This window comes from Filicampus tigris, chromosome 6, assembly GCF_054856515.1.
Source record: "Filicampus tigris isolate MCC_2025a chromosome 6, RoL_Ftig_1.0, whole genome shotgun sequence".
NCBI lineage: Eukaryota > Metazoa > Chordata > Actinopteri > Syngnathiformes > Syngnathidae > Filicampus > Filicampus tigris.
The window spans coordinates 11,993,636-12,013,708 of NC_141222.1; the positions used below are offsets into that span (position 1 = coordinate 11,993,636).

General features: G+C 41.8%; 1 protein-coding gene across 3 annotated transcripts; it reads right to left on the reverse strand.

Annotated features, from left to right (window-relative positions):
- Positions 1–61: 61 nt before the first annotated feature.
- On the reverse strand, positions 62–18,655 carry LOC147145835 (procollagen galactosyltransferase 1-like). 3 transcript variants are annotated; one of them, XM_086032577.1, is made up of 12 exons: positions 18,097–18,655; positions 12,529–12,639; positions 12,284–12,401; positions 11,645–11,779; positions 9,117–9,321; positions 8,919–9,038; positions 8,377–8,453; positions 8,187–8,293; positions 7,524–7,656; positions 6,478–6,605; positions 6,030–6,236; positions 62–3,790 (listed from the first exon to the last, which is right to left on the reverse strand). In XM_086032577.1, exons 1-12 carry the CDS (start codon positions 18,312–18,314, stop codon positions 3,520–3,522), a joined length of 1,830 nt encoding a protein of 609 aa, XP_085888703.1. In that variant the 5' UTR covers positions 18,315–18,655; the 3' UTR covers positions 62–3,519. The 3 variants fall into 3 exon arrangements, with proteins under 3 accessions (XP_085888703.1, XP_085888705.1, XP_085888704.1); XM_086032579.1 differs by lacking the exon at positions 18,097–18,655 and adding an exon at positions 13,437–13,559; XM_086032578.1 differs by lacking the exon at positions 18,097–18,655 and adding an exon at positions 12,882–13,071.
- Between the last annotated feature and the right edge of the window lie 1,418 nt (positions 18,656–20,073).

Genomic DNA, 20,073 nt, shown 5'->3' on the forward strand with positions numbered 1-20,073 from the left:
CAAACAATGTGCAACAATTCACGTCATTAAAACGCTGGTGAGGGGAAAAACAAAACAAAAGTACAGTTGTGTTGTATATTTAATACAAAAGAACAGACGTACATTCACTAGTGACAAAATAAGTATGATAAGTGACGTTATAAATGCATAATAAATAAAACAATGATTAGTTGGTGCCAAGAGAAGAAGAACTAGTGGCTCCCAACTAAGCTGTCAAAACGAGCACCAAGTGTCAATATAATCAATGATTATTTTTATGGGCCAATTTTACAGTCATTGGTCTTTGAACTCCACACAGCTGAGGCAAGCAAGGTGGTGATGGAGGAAACACATAGGACAAAACACTGCAGACAACTTGAATGTGATTGACATCAACCAAGGAACCTTTTTTGTACCAACTCCTGTCTCAAAGTATGCTACAGTTTATTAGTATGAAGTTGTTGTTTGCCATTTCAAGGTAATCTTCACTCAGTTACAGAGAAACACATACTACCTGTATATTTGAAAGAAGGCTGATTTAACATCTTTCAGTCTGATTCCATCTGGACCGACGGGGGATGCAATAAATAAAACAAAAGCTGCTTGAAAAGCCATGTATCATTCCTCCTTTTCATTTTCAATTGTAATTGGAAAATTACAAAAACATTCAAAAGTGACCGACTATTTGGATATTTCTATTTTCAATCCAATCAAACGTTTTAAAAATGGGGATGGGGCGAATCCTGATGTGTATGAAGATGCTGAGGAACTACATTTGCTAAGTTTGTCTCCTTCGGGAATCCGTAGCACAAAGATGGCAGCGGACATGGCAGCCTCCTGTAGGGGAGGCTATGTCATATAAATCGCAATTACTAGACCTACGATTATGTTTTACAAATGTACGTTGATGTGATAGAACATACTTTTTTTTTTGCATATTATTGAAATTAATAGTGTGTTTTTAAAATGGATGAGCATTGAAAAATCAAAACACTTTTCATACTGTCCCTTTAACAGCGGCAGGCAGCCTCCAGCGTGCTCCGGCTGTGGGTGCTCCCGGTGGATTTTGCTGCTTAACTCATATTCCACAAATGCAATATTAATCAGAATGCCGTGTTTAGACTAGTGGAGGCACATATTATAGTCGAGAAAATTTGGGGGTTGACTTTAAGGACTTTTCCTAGCTCGGGAAATAAGAGAAGATTGTTAAAATTATACTTTTCAAAATATGCTAAAGATTAATATTCAAAATCTTTGGTGGTAATGCTAGACTAACTTTGGATGTCAGATCATTGCAACAGATTTAAAAAGCAGAACAAAGTGGCCAAATTGTAGAGCTCACCTTTTGTAAAAATTGAACTGAAATACAGGGGGGTGGGGGGCTGTGGCTATGTCTGCTTTGGTCCTCCAAATGACTAGCTACGGCCCTGGACTGAAAAGTGTGATCATTCGATCAGCTCGTGTGCTGGCGACAAAGGCAGCTCAAAGCTGCCAGAACTGAATTGCACAAGGTATTGACCATTGACACATAATGTGCATCGCATGCTTCAATTGTGCAGAGACATTCACTCAGCATCGAGGCCCTTGCCCTTGATGGGTTATGAGCGGATTGCTAGACGACTGGACAACGCAAACGCTGGACACCGCCGTGGTGCCTGCTGTTGCCATGTTGTCAAGCGCATCACAATTCATTTTGCTTGTTTTCAGCCTGTCAGAGACCCAGCCCTGTGCGGTTAAAATTAACATGGGGTGGTTTCTCCGGAGAGCAAGGTTCATGTGACAATGACTACACGACAGGTGCTCACCTTGCATTTCAGTCTTTTTTTTTTTTTGCTTGTTGCATTTTTCTTTTCCGTGCCTTCAATCACGTGCCAACTAAAACATTTTAATTAAATACAGCTCATGTTTTTTTTTTGTTTGTTTTTTCCTTATGCGCTGCACACATTTGCTGTGCACTGAGAGAGTGAGAGCAATGAGCAATTGCTCATGCGTGCAGCTTAGAGGGAACATTGGTGGCTGGGCCCTGGGGACTGGATGAGAGGCGCTCGGAGTTTCTCAAGGCTCTGGATGTTGTGGGGCTGTCCTGCTTGACACTCCTCTGCAACATCGCATGGACAGGGTATGTTCCACCTACGGGGGGGAATTACACTCCTCGCCACATTTCTATTCAGGGGTGCTGAAGACGAGTGTCTGCAGGGAGGTCGAATCTCAGATTCAGGAGGAGCAGTGTGATTTTCCTCCTGTCTGTGGAACAGTGGACCAGCTCGACACCCTCAGCATGGTAATCGAGGGTGCATGGGAATCCGCTCACTAGTCTATTATTGTGGACTTAGAGCATTTGACAGTGTCCCCTGGGGGGACTTGTGTGGGCTGATCCAGGACTATGGGGTACCTGACCCCAAACATACAGGCGGCTGAGGTGAGTTTCCTCCGCAGGGTGCCCGGGCTCTCCCTGAGCGATAGGGTGTGAAGCTCGGTCATTCGGGAGGGACTCGGAGTCGAGCCGCTGCTCCTCCGCATTGAGAGGAACCAGATGAGGTGGCTCGGGCATCTCATAAGGATGCCTGTTGGACGCCTCCGTGGTGAGGTGTTTAGGGCCTGTCCCATTGGGAGGAGGCCCCGGGGACGACCCAGGACATGCTGGATTGTCTATGTCTCTCGGTTGGCCTGAGGACGTCATGGGATTCCTAAAGAGCTGGACGAAGTGGCCGGGCAGAGGGGAGTATGGGCTTCCCGGTTTAAGCTGCAGCCTCTGCCCCCGACTACGGAAAAGCAGTAGAAGACGAATGGATGGATGTTTTTGATCCCTAAAGAGCTGGACGAAGTGGCCGGGCAGAGGGGAGTCTGGGCTTCCCGGTTTAAGCAGCAGCCTCTGCCCCCGACTACGGAAAAGCAGTAGAAGACGAATGGATGGATGTTTTTAATGATATACAAAGTATTTAGGTTACCCATTTTTTAAATAAACCTTTTGTATAAAAGTGAAAACAACAAATTATACATTCATTCTAGACATGACATGGCTGATGAATAATATAATGGATGGTGTCTTGGTCCAGGCTGATAATGGCGGCAAACTAGCTACCCTATTAGTGCCTGATACCACCACACCTGATTCTGGCTCACGTAAGACGCACCAATCAAATAACAATTTCAAATGAAGTCATGTGGAACATGTTTACATTTCATATTTTAGATTTGAGCCTAAAATTGAACATTAGGAATTGTTTGTGTTTTTTTGTATTGCAATACAATTAACAAATAACAAAATAATCAGTCACTTTTTCATTCTTTGACTTTTGATTTCTATTTGAAAATGGAGAGAACGAACGATACACTGATTCTAAGTGACTCTTCAAGAGTTGTTTGAAATGTAAATCTAACCTCCTCCTTTAAAAGAAATCTTAAGTGATGGTAAAAATCTCACTGGACCTGTGTCTATCTATCTAGCCTCTTCTACATTCTTCCCACTATCACAGCTTTGTTCTGCTGTACATTATGTCAACCTGCTCAGTGTGTGTAACAGAGTGTTCTCCGATGGCATCATAATTCATCCCGCGCACTCCAGTTCTCCAGCTCAGATTGTAGTACATCAGAGTTCTGTGCCTCGAGACTTAGCTCCACCTGCTCCTGAGTTTTCCTGGACTTGGCTCTGTCCCAATCAGTCTTTGTTGTTTCATTGTTCCAGACTACTGAGGTCTCCGTGTCACTGATGTAGCCTGCGTCTCCTGTGTAGTGGGTCGGATACACCAGAAGCGGCTCTGCAGAGAACGCACGGAGGTTCCGATCTTCAAAGTGCTCCATGTAGTCTAAACTAAAGAGGGAAAAGATGACAACAAAAGCAGATTTGAAAAGTTTCCAAGGGACACTTCTACACAAAAGGAGGCAGCACTAGAAAAATAAAACGCCATCATCGCCAACCTCCACAGGTCAGGGATGAAGGTATCGCAATCAGATTTCCAGTTAAGAAATATACAGGCCATACCACAAGATGCAAAGCACTCATCAGCAAAAACAAAAAAACCAAAAAATCGGAAAGCCAGATTGGATTTTGCAAAGTAATGAGCCACAAAAGGTTTGGAATAAAATGTTATGGATGTGGTGAGAAAGATCAACCTCTATTAAAGGTCATGGTGCAAACATTTTTCAGAGTCTGTTAAAATTCATATTCTCATTGGTAATATGTTTTATTATTAAGTCACTTCCTGCAAGTTGTCAACCACAGATCCATTAGAAAATAGGTTTTAATTACTCATTCCGAGTGTTTCCGAACCTCATGCAAGCTCAAGGAATTGTGGCTCTAGCCACCGGACGTGACGTAGATATAGCTTAACCGCTCGCTACACCATAGACTGTAAAATTTCCATGCGCTACAAACACAGTACCGTTCAATGGCGAGCAATGTTTTGGAATGAGAGGATTTTGAAACACACGAGCCGACCGTTCATGATTAGTAGTGACTGAATCCTCCGGATACCGTGACGTCCCTTACTATTGATTGTTATATGCATGCTCATGTGTGAAGACATTTTGCTGTTTGTGTGTGATGGCCATAAATGTGTAATGCATTTTACCGTGTGATCAACATATGGCTAACATATTGGCTAATATTAAGTCACCCATCTAGAGTCTGTAATTACCAGCCTAATTCCAATATAGGACAAATCCTTCAGTCCCCCTCACGGCCTTATTTACTGATGCCGACATAGCGGGAGAAGGTCTCACCCCCTCCCCCAGGATCCCTACTCTTGGCCGCTCACCCACAAGGGGCCGACTCTGCCCCGCTCGTGTGACTATGTGCGACTTCATGGTCTTAACTGATGTCAACTAATAAGTGTGCCAAGAGTGTCAGAGAAGGGAAGTTTAATCATATATGCCAAAGAGACCCAGTCTAACAAGGGCTTTCATTACTCCAATAAAGGATCCTAGCGTACACGCACTGACAACAGTGTTTTCAATAAAAAACGAACAGAAGTTGTCAGTAACAGTGGGATCGTAAGATTGCAGCCCTCTGGCTTCAGCGCCAAGGGTCCAATTGTTATTTGATGATGCAACTCATGATGGTAGCAGCAAAATGAATGCTAAAGTCTCGAAAACAATATTGTTGGGCAATTTACAGAAAAATGAATCCAAGCTAATCAGAAGAAGCTTCATCATGCATAAGACACTGACCCAAAACAAAGTGCCAACACGACAAAGGACTTAAAAAGTGGAAGGTCTTAGACTGGCCAAGTCAATCACCAGACCTCAACCCAAAAGAGCATGCATTTCACCTCCTGAGGAGGAGCCTGAACGGATAATCTTCCAGAAACAAAGAAGTGAGAGAGGCTGCAGTAAAGGCCTGGAAAAGCATTTCAAGTGAAAGAGGGGTCAATGGGTCGCAGGCTTGATGCAGGTGTTGCAAGTAAGGGTTATGCCACCAAATATTAAATGGTATTCATTTGAGGTTAAGTTAATAGTGTCTATTCCAATACTTTTGCTCAGTGGATTGCATCAAAGAAAAAGTGCCCTATCCTGAGTTAACATATCTAAATGAAAATATCATGAGATAAAAGCTGGAATTCTGAATGTTTGTCTCATATTTATCTTTTGATCTGAAACTCAAATGTCAGTATACAATGGAAAAAAAATGAGGAGGGGGGAGAATATGGTCCACTCGGACTATGTACCACGCCGCCTTCAGGACGTGGGCGAAGTCCTGCTGGAGGTGAGAATCAAAACTCCTTCTGACAAGGGTCAGATGTTCCAAGCAGAATCTTATAATACATTTGGGTCTGCCAGGTTAGACCGGCATGTTCTCCCACCATTGGAGCCAAAAAAGAGCGCTACATAGAAGTCATATTTTCTCAAATGGTCAAATAATACGGTAAAAAAAAGATGCTAAATATTAAATAACCATTGAAATCTAGCATATTATATCACGAATATATGTGGCAAGCATCGGCTCTGACAGGGCCACCGCAAATTGGCTCATGGCGGCCCTCAAAAAGGGCGACTCCATCTTTGGCAGAGGCTAAACACAAAAAAACAGGAGAGAGAAGGATTGTACTCACACAGGATGTTTGTCAAACATGACAGGAAGGAACTCATCAACAGGAAGCATCTTTTTCAGAGGCTCAGCCTTGAGGAGCTTTTGGGCTCCTTGCAAGGACAGCATGTAGCCTAAAGTCCAGTATGAGTAGTCAGCCTCCACCAGATTGTGAACATTTGGTACTGACTTCTCTGGATGATCCACCTGCATTCGCTTGCGTCCAATATAACTGCGGGAGCAAGGTAAGGAAGACAATTATACAGCATATCAGAGAAGCTCTTCACACCAGCGAGTTTCATTCAGATAGAAAATAATTCCTTCGATTATTATTGTGCTGCCTACGAATGCGACTTTAATGTCTGGTCGCGGATGTCGAGGAAACAGCGGATGACAGATGGAAGGATTTCTTTGTATAAGGGAGAAATAATCCTCTCTATTGTTAACACTGAGTTTTCATTGCAGTGACTCACATGAGATCCCAGTCAAGATTATGTGTTGTCACCTCCTGCAGCAACGCCTGGAGACGACGTTTAAAGAACACCTCAAAGCGCAGGTCGTCCTCAATGACCAAGGAAGTGTTCAGGCCGCGATCCACTATCTGCACGCACGCACACGCTCAATGGTAGACGCTTCTCTTGTATTTTTATTTCAAAGCTAGATGTAACAGTCAGGTAGGGATTTTTAACATTGAAAAATACACACATAATAAATATTCTCAGTTGTGAGACTATTTTACCAGCACCTTGCAGACTTTGTAAATGATGTGTTTATATGAATTGAACTAGGCGGGATTGTGGTTTGCTACAAACAAGCAAAATTATGCATAGCATCATTGGCATTTTAAACACAAAATATATACTTATAGGGAAATCAACCCAAATATTTTTTCAAGAATATGCTCCCAGCAGGCCCACTAGTTGAAACATGGCATTCTGATTAATATTGTGTTTAAGAAATATGAGTTAAGCAGCGCAATCCACCCCTTTTTAGACATCACAAGGGGCAGCCATTTTGTCACTTCTGTCAACTGAAAATGACGCCACAGATGCTCAAGGCTCAGATAACGACCAATCATGGCTCAGCTTCAGAAAACAGGTCAGCCATGATTTGTCGTTACCTGAGCCCTGAGTAGTTTTGATGTCATTTTCAGTCGATAGAAGTGACAAAATGGCCGCCCCCTGAGATGGCTAAAAACAATTGGATTAACTCTTATTCCACAAACGCAATATTTATCAAAATGTCTTGTTCTCCAGCTAAAAAAACGTATCGGGAGCAGCAAGACAGATGTGAAAAAAATTGTTACATTTTCCAGACATTGAAATCGCTTCAAACTTTGGTGATTTGTTTTTTTATTTGGTGTACCTGAAAACTGCGTAGGTTTTGACTAAATTGGTGGGGAAATAAAGCTACTCAACATTGACGGCATTCCTAAACACAAAACCACATTTTTCACGCCTGCTGATGCAAGGTGCTGTAATAACTGTTAAATGAATGTAACTACGGAACTCTCACTCACCTCCTTCCAGATGTTGTAATGAGAGAGGAAACAACCCAGTTCACCCTTGGTGAGAGGTCGGCCATGATATGGGTCTTTGTACCCGGGCAGCATTTTAATCCCCATGGACTCGATGTCACTCTTGTTCAGAGCCCTGACGAATGAAGAAGAGATAACCAAGGAGATTAGCAATAGGAACAATACATCGATGAGATTGTTGCATAGGGAATTGTTGCTGACACAAACAGATAGATAGAACTGCAATATCTAATAAGAGCCAATATAAGCAATCTCTAGCTTTCCGATTGATACTTAAAGTATTCATTTAAAGGTTTATTATTGCAGGGGTGTAGAAATGCGATGCATAATACATCACATTAACATTTCCTGTATTATTTAGAGAGGGGCATAATACAGTATACTGTAAGCTATGACTCCAATTATGGTGGCAATAAGCCATATGGTAAATAATATCTCTTATCTGCATAACTTATTTGACAGCAGGTGCACATAATAAAGTTACAAGGTCATACACACTAATGTTGTATGCGCAGGTCTTTTCAAGTGTTAAATTCATGTCATGATCATTTAGTAATTTGACTGGTACACGCTTAGCCCCGCCTCCTTGAAACAATAGAGTACGCATTCTGCACGTCAAACGACGACACAGGAGACGAAACGTACTTGCCATCCACAGCGGCAATAATTTTACAGCTGAGTTCCATCTCGTGCAATGTTCTTAGCATGCGCTCGCGCCGGTCAGTTCTCCGCACCAGATTTATCATGAACACCTGCGTGCACACAATTGCAAAACCTCACATTTGCGCTCAGCCCTGTGTGTTTAGAAGAGAGCGTGAGAGAGACAAGACTGTACCTCATCAAAGCCAATCTTGTTTGGCTGCTTGGGAGGAAGCGTGAGGAAGCTGGAATATTCCAGCGGAGGATTTTTCACTTTGAAAGAAGATGGCATAGGTTTACAAAGAGAATGTGCAATGAATCAGAGGCTCCCAAAATGCTGCCCACAGCGCCAAATGTCGTGCCCAGACAAACTAAGCAATCATTTTTCATGGCGTGTTTGTGTTCCTTCCTCTATGGATGACTTCATATTGTGTGGCATATGAAAGATAATGACTACACTGCGCTGTGGTTACCAAATGTTTTTTCAGTAGGAGTAAAAACTCAATCAAAAAGACTCACTGGATTCTCAGTTGAATCCCATCGCTACAGAGTAGACATACTTTCTGTTGTACATAATGCATAATTTATTATTTTCTATAAGTGTCAGCCAATGTTTCAAACTGGAGAAAAAGACTGACTAGAACTATTTTACTAGCAAAATCAAACCCGCTATACAATATGTTGTGTTGCCTTTTCATATACGCGCCTTCTTGTTTTACAATTTGACAATGAACTCACCCATGATCTCAAGATGAGTGTGCAAGAAGCTCTCTGCCTCATCCAACAAAGTAGCGTGGGAACGCATAGGCACGGGAAAGTATCCATAGGTTTCTTTGTTGCACACGTACATCTGAACATCTGACAATGGCAGAAGATCACAGTCGATGCAAAATCACACAACAGTACAACACCCCCCCCCCCCCCAATTCATCTCACCTGCCATGCGAGCAGAGTAAGCAAAGACGATGACATCATCAAGGGCCCAGGAGTACTCCGAGTGCGGCGGGTAAAAAGCCAACTGACGAGAGGCTTCCTTGCGCAAGTCCACCAAGTACGTCGAGTGGACCATCGGTACGGCAAAACAGCCAAGACGCTCATGTTTCCTGATCGGTATGTAGGCTGGCGTTCGCTTGTAGTAGCCCTGCCAAAATGGTTGCACTCATTCACCAAGCATGCCAAACAAACTGGTTTTGGTTCTAAAACCACATATGATTACACAGATTAAATAATCAAGATTCTGTTATTGGTGTGAATGCTGCGAAGCACTTGTACTGTATGGAGGAAAGTACACCATCAGAATTACAATTCATACGTTTTTGTAGACTGTCACCATAATTTCCTTTGCTCCAGCCCAACATCTGCTTCGGAACTACCGAGGAGATTCCTATGTTTGGAATTCAGACTCACGCCCAGTGTCGAAGCATTTCTCCTTCCTGACTCCTCTTATTGCTAGCGCGCATAATTTATTTATGTGCAGACGAGCCTCAAGTCTCACATGCATACTGTACAAAAACGCTGGCAAGTATCGTGTGAAATCACCTCGCAAGAAACCGGCAATAAACATACAGCATTTGCATGCAACATATGATACATTTTGATACACTTAGAAAATCCAATCCCATTCCATACAAGAGCTGAATCTTAAAGCATGCCTTGACAAACGTTTTAATGCTCACTTGTCATCATCTGGGAATGGAGATAGGATGTTCCATATTCTTTCCGCTGTCCACCACAAAGAGTGGAGGAACAGTGCTTATAACAGTTGATTGCAAATGTCTGCACACCCGTGTTCATGTTTTTGTGACATCAAAAAACTGGACCAAGATAAATCATTTCAAAACGTTTTCCAACAGTCATGTGACCAACAACCTGTTCAAGTCAATTGATTTTTGAGAAACTGAGAAAATGCGGTTGCAAAAGTGTGCACATTCTCTTATAACTGGAATGCAGCTGTGTTCAGAATTGACCAGTCAGGTTAAATGAAGTCAGCACATACTTTGTACCTGCCACCATTTTAAAAGGAGGTCAACCAAAAAATTACTTTACAATAATATGTTCTATGTGCCTCAACTCGTTTAAACACGGCATTCTGATTAATATTGCGTTTGTGGAATATGAGTTAAGCAGCAAAATCCACCCCTTTTTAGACATCTCAGGGGGTGGCCATTTTGTCACTTGCTGTCAAGTGAAAATGACACAACTGCTCAGGGCTCAGGGCTCAGCCAATGACTAATCACCGTTCACCTGTTTTCTGAAGCTGAGCCATGACTGGTTGTTACATGAGCCCTGAGCAACTGTGATGTCCTTTACAGAAAGTGACAAAATGGCCGCCCCTGAGATGGACAAAAATGGGTGGATTTTGCTGCTTAACTCATATTCCACAAACGCAATACTAAGCAGAATGCCGTCTTTCAACTAGTGGGCCTGCATAGAACATCCATCCATCCATTATCTGTACCGCTTATCCTCACAAGGGTCGCATATTCTTGAAAAAAAATGTTTGAGTTGACTTCCCCACTAAGTGTCTCTAATGAACCACAAACTAATTTCAGATGCTCTAATATGCTTTAACTGACATTGTGTTTGCTCCTAAGCAAATGATTGAAGGTTTTCTGCTAACACTGACTGGTATTTCCAACAATTCCTAATTTATTCTACCTTGTCAAAGGACACATTCAGCTGAAGAAAAAACGCCTGAAAACATTTTGTGGCCATCACCATGTTGTCACTGTAGTTATGGCGTTTTTTGGGTGATGAGTATTGTTCTCTGTGCACTAAATGTACTTGCCAAAAACTTTAACCTTGGTTACATTGGATCACAACAAAATATTTCAAACACATGTGGGAAAGTGTTTTTTTAAGTCTACTTTTTATATCACAAATATCTGGGGGGTGTAGACTGTCCACTAATGCTGAAACTACACTGACACGATTCCTACATTGTGCCCTGAAAGGGCACAATTTGGGTATGCGTCATGGCAGTGTAAATCTTAAAAAAATAAATATACAAATAAATCCGATCGGACAGCCATAGTTCATATTAATGTCTCCTCCAAATGTGGGTAACCGATTGCAGCATAAAAGCACAGCTTGACGTAATCAAAATACACCGATCGGTGACACATACACACACGCCTCTTACCAAAAACACTTTTTAAGCACCTGCTACACAGAAAGCAGTAGACAATTAAATACAATCTAAATGTGCTAAATTATTAACTTGTCGATTATCAAACAAGTAAAATGATTACTGACGATAGCCACCTAAATGGTATGTAACTTTGAATGTTTTATTATTTGAAATAATCTATTTCAATTGTATTTCACTGGAGAATATTAGTGAAATTATATATTTTACAGAGGTAGGGTATATGAGAGCAATCTTTCACATTTTAAAGAACATGTCAAGTGGATGTCATATACCTGTACAGTGTGAATGGCTCACAAAGGACCATCAACATTACCTGTGAGGTCATGCCGCACCAGAAGTTGGAGTATGCAGCTCTGGACTCCAACATTGGGGCAACAATGGTCTTGTTTTCTGTCATTAGTTTCCACAACACATCTGGGTTGGTGAGCAGGTTGTCACAGTCGGCCAGCTGTCAGCAAAGAAAAGAGCACGATGCTACGGCTCAACACAATGCTTTGCTCTTGGATCTTCTGTGAGTTCTTAAACAACCGAGCTGGCTGCAAGTGTGTCTGGCTGGGAACCATGTCGAATATGCAAGGAGCTCTCCCAGGGAAAACAAATGTGCATTTCGACACAGGTAACCATAGCAACAGGATGTAAGCTTTATCATGCGCTGCCAAACATCTCTGTTACCTCCACCTCCTCCATTGAAATGTCCAAACGCAAAGTGGGTGAATAAAATATGTCTAAATGCACTGTGGCTCATGTTTCACAGGGACATATCGCGGGTGTTTGACCATTTCGGTCGATTTTGCAATTAACAGAAAGCTTTAACTCGCCATTAAAATTGAAACCGTTTCAGTTCGACTTAGTTTTTTTTCATACATGTTCGTATCATCACTTCATTTAAATGCCCTCGTGATAGTACATAACAGAAGCAGCTCGATCAGGATGCTGATTGATTAAAACATACCAGGAGGTAGTCAGCCCAGACCTCACGGGCTGTGTCCAAAGCCCCCTGACGAAGCTTCATTACGTGTTCATAACGAAGATTATTCCAGTGTTTGGGCCCCACCTCGTCCTCAAAGGCACTAAGAGGAGCACAGATGGCACTGGTGTTAAGAGCTGAAACACAGTGTCTGGGTCGCTCGCTCACATACCCACATTCACATGCGCACACACACACACACACGCTCACACACACACACGCACAATTACCTGGATCCCTCATCTGGTCTCCACTCCACATAGTGATAGTCATTCTGCACCTTGATGAGCCACTCTCGAAGGACCGCGGTGGTGTTATCTATGTTGTGATCTGTCGCCACCCTGTGGCAGGATGAGGGACAGAGACACTCTTTTCAATGAAGGGCGCACATAACACCAAGCACTTTGATGGGTTACATTGATTAAATATATTGGAACAGCAGAGGTGTAGATGCCTAATTAAAATGTCTCCTTATAAAATATGGTCTTCATAAAAAGGATTCTACGGTGATATAATTTGGCTGCAATGGTTCAATGACTGAATCTGGAGCACCGTATCAATCACAGTAGTGCAAAATAATCACCTCATTAGTCTGGCACACAAATGCCCGGGGCGCCTCTATTGTTTGCTGTCCTGCTCCATCTATATGTATTACAATAACTTGAGGATTGGACACAACCAGTTGCAAAAAGTGTAAAAGAACAAAAGACTCTCATGTCAGTGATGCACATTAATACAGTATCTCAAAGTGAATGTCCGTACGAATATCAATATTAAGAGAAAACACCTTTGCTTACCGGTCACTACTGTACTCGTGCAATCCCACTCAAAGCTCAATTTGCAATACATAAAGAGGAGAGCAGGGCAGTATGTAATTCAGAATTAATTGAGAATGAGCCTTAAATTACACATCAATTTTTGAATTGGTGGCAAACATGAAGCAGAATTGCAATTGAAATTCAAATTGCACAAGCAGAATTGAATTTTCTATGAAAATCAAAGAGATTCAGAATGCAAAATTAAAGCGTATTCAACAATGCGGCTTTACAGCATGAATTACATACATACTGGATATCATCACAAGGACTTTTAAGTACAAGATACTTAATTACAAGTGCAGTAATTGTTTTTCACTAACATTAAAAGCCTACTCCGACAAAACAGATCAGATTGATAATGTTGTCATCACATGATGAGTTTCCTCAGGCTCTGTAGCTTTGTTGACTAAGGCATAGCTATGTATCATCAAAGTGAGCTTTGGTGCACAGACAAAGACTGAGGAGGAGGAGGAGGGGAAGCGGCTTGCATGCTGTCTGCGTTATCAAAACTAATCTTTGAGCATGATGGCAAAGGCAAAGAGCGACACATGGCATGTGTCGGTATGAGAGAAAATGGATTTACACCCTACGGCATCATGTAGCTCTTGACGGACAGCATGCCGCAGGTGGTTACTTTGCCATCTATGTGTTGTGTTCTCACATTCAAGTGCTGTCTTAGCACTTGCATGCGACCACTTCAGAGCACTGCCATTTTCGTGTTCTCATGCGCTCACTAATGTCTACGTGTCTTTCCCTTGAACCTGGAACCATCCAAACAGCAGTGGATCAGATCAAGTGGAGCACAACTGCACAGTCTAATGAGATCCAGTACAATACATGTCTGTATTTGGAACACTAGAATGACAATCATTCAAGCGAAGCCTTCTGCATACATTGTAAGACATGTCAGCCTGATTTTTTGACCGAAAAACAAACTCTCGATGCACTACTCTACAATCAAACAAAACAAAAAAAATACCACAGTACATAACTATTGTAAATAAATATATTTTAAAAACCTGCATGCCTACTGTGATGCTAAACTAATGCTTTCCATAACCTTTGATGGGAACGTCGCCCTGCCAACATGATTGCCATGCAGGCACGTATGTAAGCCTGCTCTAGTCTACTGTATATCCATGACAACAGGGACACAACCTGGAAATATGTGTACCAGTCTGTCTGTTGATTGCACCACAGGTGCCTCTGGCACACACCCGTACCAACGGGCAAGCCATAGGGGGCCTTGCCCACCCACCAAGTTGCCCTAAAAAACGGCATGTTTGTTCAGTCATTAACATTACGTCATCAAAGAGAGCAAAGCATTTTCAACACCTTATACTGGATATCCATCCATTATCCAAACCGCTTATCTGGTTGTATAAAGAACACCCACACATTGGACCGGCAAATAATATAGAATAGATTTGTGGAAAAAATTATGACATTTACCACATTATGACAATGAAGGTTTTCATGATACTAATATCTCAAAATCATTAATATACATTTTCCCTTCTCAAGACTCCATGTACAACTCACTTGCACCTGCCTGTGAATGCAACACTAAGCCCAGCCAATGACAAACCTCATTTCATGTTGGCTGTGATACGCCAACTCAAGCCAGTCGACGAAAATCATCCGCAGGAGGGCAGCAAGACAATATTCAACGGATTTAATGTTTAAAAAAAAAAAGAAATCATCCACCATTAATTGGAGGTATTTTATTTCCCAAAGAAAGAAAAAGAAGAGGGAGACTCCTAACGAGAGCGAGGTTTTGCGCTTGTCGTGCTCAGTGCATGAAACAAACATGACACAACATTGTTTGTGAGAGGTCCTGTCTGAAGTCAGACATGATTAAAAAGCTAGTGTGTCTCTCAAAGAATCTGTAAAAGTTGCACAGTTGCATTCGAGGCACGTATTCACGCAGTTGTTTGGAGGGTAATAAAAAGAATTGACCGCCCCCCATGCATTTCAGGCGCCCCCCTGAAGTCTGAGGTCTGGGGACAGGTCTGCTCTTGCCCAAAGTCAGTCCCTAGTGAGGATATGCAGAAGAGAAAATGAATGGATGGTTGGAAAATTTGAGGTACATTATGCATAATCCAGCCAACACACAACCAAACAAACAAATCACCTCAGAGATGTTGTAGAGAAAAATGCCTTTGAATGCAAATTTGACACAATACAGAAGAGTATTGTTAACAAGCCTGCCAAACTTGAATAAATTTTTAAAAATGGCCTAGTACACAAAATCAGGTTCCAAAGTCATGAAAAATAGAGCTCACCTTTCAGCTGTAGGACGGTTAAACACTCTTCTGCGTGCTGTGTTAGACTGAAATGTCAATTTTCCTTTTACAAGGACTTGAAGTACAATTAAATAAATCACATAAAGGTGAGTCAGAAGCAGATGCGCCTCATGTGTCTCACTTTATCATTCTTTTTAAAAAATGCCAAAAGAAGTTATCCACTGTACAATGTGAACGTCCCCAGTCCTTCTTTTGGAAAATGTGCGAACAAAAAAGCCACAAAAAGTCCAAGAAAGTGCAAAGCTAAAATTAAAAAACACACACAATAAAAAAAAGGGCATTTGATATTGTCTTTATGTGACTTTAGAGACACATTTTCCCAAGAATGTAGGCTGTAGGAATTCGGAATCTGAACTATTATAGGACAATTAAAAGTTGGATGCGCCACTGAACTGATATCAAGCTTCTCGCCAGTGTATGTGGCATTGTTGAAATAGCAACAAAAGCAGACCTAAACAAAAGCAGAGACCCGAGGTAGGCGAGACTGTAAGCTTTATGGAAGGTTACTCTCTATCCTGCAAGTCCATACAGAACACCAAATTGACATGCATGTTTATATGAGGCTGCTTGCCAGGGTGCTTCATCTTTCACTGTCAGGTTGATAGCTGCAGGTATTGACAGGTGGCTAGGGCCACTGAGTTCATGTTTTGAAACTTTCTAGAAGGTCTTTAACAGAGAACACAGACAAAGAGCTGTGCTCAAACTGCCACATGGAAATATAAATCCTAAACGTTTGGCCAGAACCCAAGGAAACAGATGAATGCATGCTGGTTTTATCCTAAATTCAACATTCAAAGGAGACAGCCCTCCCTCCCACTTGATTGAACAATATATTTACTTGTGCCTAAATTTAGTTCAAAAACACTCCGTTATTCTAACCACACTCTAGTCTGCTTGACGCTGTTGACGCACCGTTGCTTTGCTAAACCACATGGGTGCCAAAATATAATCTAACCTGTCAAATGTGAATGCAGATGAAAAGATTACTTTAATCTCCAAAAAGCAGGTCTACTGGCACATGATCAAAACAAGAGGAAGTAAGCTGCAGATATAATACAAGTCTGTAAAACTGAGAATGGATAAAATTGAGGGAACTTACTGGGATCAGTGGTGTGAAGTAGCAAAGTATGGAGGAAGTATCTGTATTTTATATCAATATTTATTTATTTTTTACTCCCTACGTTTGAATACTTACTTACTTACTGTACTTTACTCCTTACTTTGTCAAAAAGGCGAATTACTTTTTTTCAAACTCTGTAGATTATGATATGAACATACCTGTCAGCATGTACGTTTTCCCCGTATTTTATACGTTTTTTGATCATTTCAAATTGTGTACGCCGTATAACAATTTTTTTATGGGAAAAAAAAAATCGTTTTTTGTTAGACCGATCTCATCTTGCCCATTTCGGCTCTAATCCGGAGCGTCCGTTAGCGATTCCGACTGCAAACTTCGGCCGACTTTCACGAGCAAAGTCCCCGCCCCCCTGCCCCCATCGTTGAGCGATAAACACTGTGTAAGATTCTATATAGAAATATCCGTTCCGTTTCCCCCACCTCTCCCGCTGAGCGATAACTACTGTGTAAGATTAAAAATAGATACTGTGTAAGATTATATACAGAAATGTACGGGCAAATGACAATTTTTGTAAGATTCAGCTCAGCCCAGAGTTGACAGGTATGTATGAAGTAAAAAAGATGTGAATATAGAGAAGTAAAGTTGACGCGGTTGGGATCTTGACTGATTGAGGTCTTGGGGTTTGTAAGACAGATAAAAAACAGGGACCGGGGAACATTAATGACAAAGGCAACAGATTCGGAGAAGCACAATAGTCCCCATCTATGTCCTTAATTACAAGAATTGTTTGGTGTTGTCAACTACAATAATAACAATGGTCAACAAATCTTTTCTAGATTATTGTTTTGCGCTAATTCCGAATCTGAATAAAAGAGGGAATTTTACCACTACACCATCAGTGACCCTCAGTATAAACGTGTTGGGGTTTTTTTTTGTTGTTTTTTTTAACTTTGTTCTGAAGTACATTACCGTCTGCAATGTTTTACTTGAGTACAGGAGTTCAATCAATAAAACCTTTACCATGGTCTTTCTTTCGTATGATACAAGTATCTGTACTTCTACTTGCGTATAGAGTGTGGGAACTTTTGCCACCTCTGACTGAGATACAAGGTACTAAATCTTTTACAGCTTTTGTGCCATGACTGTGGAGTGCAGAAGAGTGAGGCGGTGTTTCCAGTCGAGTCTAAAGATGTGGCAGGAAAAGAGGGGCTGGGACAGAGGGCGGAGGGGGGGGGCTGCGAGGGGGAATGAGAGAAGATCCCGAACTGAATGGAACTTTTCACAGACACGACTCGACTAGCGCAACGGGCCCTGCCTACCTACTCCTTTCCCTTGCATCACTCCCGAGATGATTCTCACTTCTTGTTAGCCAATACATGCATAAATTAAAGCACCAACGATGTAAATATGTAACATACCGGCAGTTATTGTCAGAGTATACTAGATAGAATGAGACTAAAATAAGGATGTTTACTAAAACAGATGTTATTTCATGTTGGAAACTCTTCGTTAGACTTCATGATCACTTACCTGTTTAAATACGTCTGTTATTCGGTGCAAATGTTATAACGGTGACTTTGCAGTAGCGACACTTACCACAAAGCAATGCGGTCCTTGGGGTAGCGGAGGCGCTCCAAGGCTCCGAGGAAGAGCGGCAACGAGTGCGCAGAGTTGCGGCAGATGAGCGCGACAACCACCCGTGGGGCGAGGAGAGGGGACTCGGGGCTCCAGCGCTCCTCGGGGAAGTAGCCCCGGCTCAGGCCCGAAAAGTGGACGAACAGCAGGGCGGGTAGCAGCGAGGCGATGCGGGGCATGGCAGGGAAAGACGCGTTTAAAGTGTTGCAGCAGACAGATCGGGAGACGGGCGTGAGGTTAGAAGTTAGGTGAGTCCTGCTGTTGTGTTATGCCGATAGTAGCGACATGGCGGAGGAACTGGCTGAGTTAAAGGGGAAGATTCAGGCTGTCCCAGTGGTGCTGCGCTTCCCCGATAATGTGCCGTTGTGCCTTTTATAACAAAACAAAACCCACACTATATTTTCAATATCATATTCATAAGAATATTTTAGCGAACATTATTTCCTCTGTGCAAACGACGGTTATGACTCATCGCTTTCTGACACGCACATGTGTTTCTTCCCCTTTAAAAATAGCCAATTGGGAGTCTTTCAGGAAGTAGAGGGAACAAATGTGGGAACGCAGTGTGGGCGTGTCCTGATGTTCATCCACAACACTTCATTTATTACTGGACCCCAGGGAGATGGCAAAAGAAGGATCGCTCACACTCTGCACTACAGATGCGCAAATGAATCTGGTATAAGTATAAGTACTGATTGATTCAGCTCTTGTACTTCATTAAATGTAAATAGTAAAATAAAAGTACAGAATGAAATCTACCTCAGTACGACAGTAAAAACAAAAAAATATCTGTATATCAGTTTTGATCACTTGGCACAACGACATAAAACTTATTGGCACAGAAAAATGTTTTCCCCTTTTATGACTGCGCACTGTGCTCATACAGTACCGAGAAGAATTTTAAAAATGCCTGTCAAATGTTGTTTAAAAGGCAAGTATGCGGTAAAAAGAAAACAAAAAAACGTGTCATATATCGCTGTCCTTTGGGGGAATCGTAGCAAAATTGCCCAAATTAGGACAGGTTTCGGCCCGACTTATGTTAAAACTGTATGACCTGACAGTATAATATTATTGAAGTGATATTTTGAGAAAGCATTGTTCTCCGGCCCCATCTAATGCCTCTAAGTTTGTTTTTAATTATTTTAAAACTTGCCATACCACAACAAAAATAGTCCATCAGAGTGTTGTGTCATAGCCGTCATAGCCGTCAGTCAGTCAGTCTTCTACACACGGCCACGGACTTGCATAATTATGATGATAAATCATACATAAGTCCGTGCATAAAGGGGGACCCGTGTGTTTACACTTTTCTTGGGTGGATTATTTAACTATGGTTAGCAAAAAAATGAATATGTAAATAAAAGAGAAGGAACTTGACAGCTCTCATAGCATGTCAAGGGTAAACATTTGTAACGTGTCCTACGCGGATGACTTCATGACCGCCAACGCACCGTCAACGTCACTTTTTCGTCAGGTATTTTATTTTTATTTGTCTTTGTATTTATTTATCTATACATAGCAAATAACATAACTTTTCAAACATGTTTTAAGCTTGGTTTTAAAATGACTTAGTGAGGTTCACTGAGTTGATATTTGGATGTATTTGTTCCATATTGGCCCCCCCTATAGCTTATTGAAAACTGACAGAGAACCGTGCGACACAATGGGAGATGTAGCCAATTTACATATCTTTAATAATAATTGTTGAAGATCAGAAGCCGGTCAAGACAAGCTTTTGTACAAGATGCCACAGTGCGTCTGTTTTTGTTGTCCATTCTCTCAGAAGAACAAAATCAGATATCATCAGTGTTGGCTCTGGAAAAGGACTTGACAAGATCTGCTCTATTCATTGCACATGTATTTAATGGGGTTGAGGTCTGTGCAAGTCCTCCATACCACACTCTTTCAGTGGAGCCTGAAGAAGAAATCTCGCTCAAA